At 34.0% G+C, this 3933-nt stretch overlaps 1 protein-coding gene across 1 annotated transcript; it reads right to left on the bottom strand.

Annotated features, from left to right (window-relative positions):
- Positions 1-434: 434 nt before the first annotated feature.
- LOC104113937 (UDP-glycosyltransferase 75C1-like) lies at positions 435-2550 on the bottom strand. Its single transcript, XM_009624259.4, has 2 exons — positions 2206-2550; positions 435-1638 (listed from the first exon to the last, which is right to left on the bottom strand). Exons 1-2 carry the CDS (start codon positions 2517-2519, stop codon positions 549-551), a joined length of 1404 nt encoding a protein of 467 aa, XP_009622554.1. The 5' UTR covers positions 2520-2550; the 3' UTR covers positions 435-548.
- Between the last annotated feature and the right edge of the window lie 1383 nt (positions 2551-3933).

Genomic DNA, 3933 nt, shown 5'->3' with positions numbered 1-3933 from the left:
GTATTATTAACACAATGTTTGGTTATTGTACAGTACCTTTTTGAAGTTGCGCAATGTATTATTTTATGCCTGATAAATGTACAATAAAAATGTAAGTATTAGTAATGTATGGACTAAAAATAACTAAAGTTACAAAACGAACTACTCCATCCGTTTCAAAAAAAATGTTTTAGTTTGACTTGACATAAACTTTAATAAACAAGGTAAGACTTTTAAGATATATGATCTTAAATAAGCCATAACACTTGTGTAATGGTAAAACTTTTGAAACTTGTGGTCTGAAACCTGCCATAGCGTTTGTGTGGTTGTAATTACTTCCCATTAAGGAAATATTGAAAGGTACCAATCTTTTTGGAACAGACTAATAAGAAAATAATGTCAATCTTTTTGAAACAGATAGAGTATGTTTTAATAGCAAATAAGCTAAAAAAAAATAAAAAATAAACACATTCTTATTATACATTGTATAAAAATTTTGAATACATCAAACTAAACATCGTAGTACAATCCCATATCAATCTATGTATTATAGTTCTTGCTTTATTAGATTATGCATGGCTATTAAGAACCTCATCAACATAAGCCTTGAGATTCACATTAGATGAACCATCTTCCTGAATAGTATCTTTAGCTGAGTCCCTCCATTTCTTAGCATTTTTCCTCAATTCCTCTCCTTCCTTTCCATCCGCCATCACAATTTCTATGCACCTCTTGAACTCGGCCCCTTCAACAAAGCCGTCTTCATTTACATTCACTCTCACACCAGTCTTCCAAACATCTTGAATAAGCTTAGAATTACAACCTTGATCGGTCCAAAGTGGACACGCCACGACAGGAATCCCAGAAACTAAGCTCTCCAGAGTCGAATTCCATCCACAATGAGTCAAGAAACAACCCAAAGAAGGGTGTTGTAAAACCTCCACTTGAGAACACCAAGACACTATTTTCCCTTGTTTTTCAAGTTCCTCTTTGCAACTTAAATTTTCCATTGTATTTTCTCCATTAACTACCCACAAAAATGGCCTCTCACTTTGTAACAATCCTTGAGCAATCTCTTCCATCATTTGTTTTGGTAATTCAGTATAACTACCAAATGCTACATAAACTACAGATGCATTAGGCTTTGAATTCAACCACTCCATGTAATCTTTTGAACATTGTCGCAAATCGCCTCCATAAGAAGTATCAGAAGGATTTCCATCAAGAAAAGCTGAAGGAATCAAAGGGCCAATCCCTACCATATTCACATTCTTTATAGCCCTCAATGCCTCAAATTCCAAAGCATCAAAAGTGTTCACAAGTACTATTTCATTACTTTCACTATTTATTAACTCAATATGCTCTTTTATTGTTTGAATTAGCCAATCCATAAGTCCATTACTCGAAAGCAAAAATGATGGAATCTCACGAGTACCTACAAAGAATGGAAGCCCAGGAATCTCAAGTGATTTGTCCTCATCAGGACAATTCTTGAATGCTTCTTTGTAACTAGTGAAGTAATAGTAGTAGATGTCTAAAAGTGTGGCTGGTTGAATCCATAGAAGTGTGGCTGGGGCATTAAGCCTTCTTGCCACTATGCCAACCCAAGAGAGCACGGCCGTGTAGATAATACGCGAAAATGGGCGCCCCTCCTTCGCCCTACAAAAAAACAGGAATTAGCGAAGGATAAATTTCGTCGCTAAACAGAAAAGTTCGTCGCTAATCATATTTAACGTCGGATTAATGACTAGAAGCAACTCCAGAATATAAATTTGATAGAGTCAACCTTTAAGGTTCTTTCATCATACTTCTATAATTATGGGCTGAAATTAATTATGTTCGTGTAAATTTTAATGATTTTTCACATATATATCTATGTCCTTATTCGCTCTTTTCTCCTTATATTCTTCTTCTTCTCACCCTTTCTGAGTCGAGGGTCTATTGGAAATAACCTCTCAACCTTCACTAGACAGGGGTAAGGTTTGCATACACTCTACTCTTCCAATACCTCCACTTGTGGAATATAGTGGGTTTGTTATTGTTGTTGTTGAATTCCCACACTGATAGTTAAAAAGAAAAGAAGCTACATATAAATTGTAATATACTCTTAATAGTGCAAACTTGTTTCGAAGCGGATGATATCATATCATATTAACAGTATCTTTGAGCTAACTTAGCCCAACATTACCAAAATATTTGTCGCTAATTCCTATTTTTTAGTAGTACCTGTCAGTAAAGATTTCGGACACAAACTCGGACCCAAGAGCAATGAAGGAAGCATAGAACTCTCGATACTCATCGAGGGATTTGCCAACGTTGGGGTAGCCATTGTCATAGCCATCAGAAAATGGAGCCAAAGTTAAGCCTTCGACAGAGGGAAGATTATTAGATATGCAGTTTAGTGCTGATAGACTTGTGGAGAAGGTGACATTTACTCCAAGCTTGATTAAACGCTTGGCAAATTGAAGAGATGGATTAATTTGGCCTTGGGATGGGAAAGTTACAAGAAGAACATGACAATTATCTTTCAGTTTTGCCATCTATTTTGTGTCTTTGGATATGTAAGCTAAAGAAGTTTGAAGCCTATATATAAGAGTTCAATTTTTATGAATGAAGCTCAGAATAAGTAACCTAAAAAAAAACGGAAAACAAAACAAAACAAAAAACTTGAATAAGAAAATACTACCGTAATAGTTATATGATCTAAAATTGTGTTTTTCGGTCATTATGATTTTTATAAGAGTTAGTAAAAGTTTTATGATTTTTATGTAAGAAAATAAAATTATATGACTTTAATAAAAAAAAAAAGTCATAATTATATGACAATTTGTGAAATTTACCCTGCGATTTGGTCACATGAAAGCAAGGATAATATTTGGCAACGTAAGAGGATATAATATTTGGCAACTTGTACCAACCGATTAAACAACCCCTTTGTGGGGAAAATTTTAAATCAGTGTATTATGATGACAATTTAGATTGGGTGGCCTATGGCATTATGTCGATTAGCATATCTATTTTAGAGGCTGAGCTAGAGTGTCAGTTACAGATTCTATCAAACTCAATAGTTTTTGTTATTGTGGGAGGGGGAGAGATGGGTAAAACGCTCCCAAACAAAAACAACATCATATCCAAGGCTCGAACTCGCAATCTCTAGTTAAAGATGAATAATTACTTATCACTCCACCACAATCCTTAGTTGTCTCATGTCTATCATTAATAGGTTATAATGGAGCATGTTAAAAACAATCCCAATAGTTCAGACTTACATTTCCTTTTACTAATATAGTGGTTATCTATTATATTATACAAAAATCAAGAAGTAACATATTAACAAATATGTTTTTCTTTTATTCAAGCATTAAACAATTCAAATTTTAACTTATCTTATGTGTCAACATTATAAAGCGAGTCGTTCTTCCAAGGACAACATTGTAATAAACCTTACAAAATGTGTGGTTTTATATGCACTAATTTCAACACCTTTACGAGGTAGTTATGAGTTTCACACGCTCTCACCCATATGATATGCAGATGGAAAAATTGGCCGCAATCTAAGTGGTACCACCTCACCCTATTCTACTACCTTTAACTACTTGTCCTTCACGCAACATCCTACAACTATCACTAGAGCGAACGCAAGTAATTTGTAGGAATTTTTACATAAATAGTAGGCCGGATTCACAATTTACTTTTCCTAGTCAGTATATATAGATTGTACACTGATTATACATAATTATAAATATATTATATATATAGAGTATACATTCATCGACTATTTTTAGTGTAAACGATTGAATAACCGACTATTTCGGGATCTTCTTTATTGTATTCCTGTCATAACTTGCCTAGTCAATACTTAATCGAAGTAGATAGCTTCGCTGTCTTATGATAAATCCTATGTGAGAAGTATTCCTCTTACATAGAAGTGCTTCTGTATTACTAGGAGATTTG

This window comes from Nicotiana tomentosiformis, chromosome 5 (genome assembly GCF_000390325.3).
Source record: "Nicotiana tomentosiformis chromosome 5, ASM39032v3, whole genome shotgun sequence".
NCBI classification, from domain to species: domain Eukaryota; kingdom Viridiplantae; phylum Streptophyta; class Magnoliopsida; order Solanales; family Solanaceae; genus Nicotiana; species Nicotiana tomentosiformis.
Note: the sequence above shows the minus strand (reverse complement) of the source record. Positions and strands in the feature narration are given on the sequence as shown.

What these genes read in the sequence shown, in the direction of transcription:
- LOC104113937 (XM_009624259.4), bottom strand. Translation starts at nt 2,519, where the DNA reads ATGGCAAAACTGAAAGATAATTGTCATGTTCTTCTTGTAACTTTCCCA. An exon ending in TCCGAAATCTTTACTGACAG is followed by an intron (nt 1,639 to 2,205) that starts GTACTACTAAAA and finishes GTTTTTTTGTAG; the next exon opens with GGCGAAGGAGGGGCGCCCAT.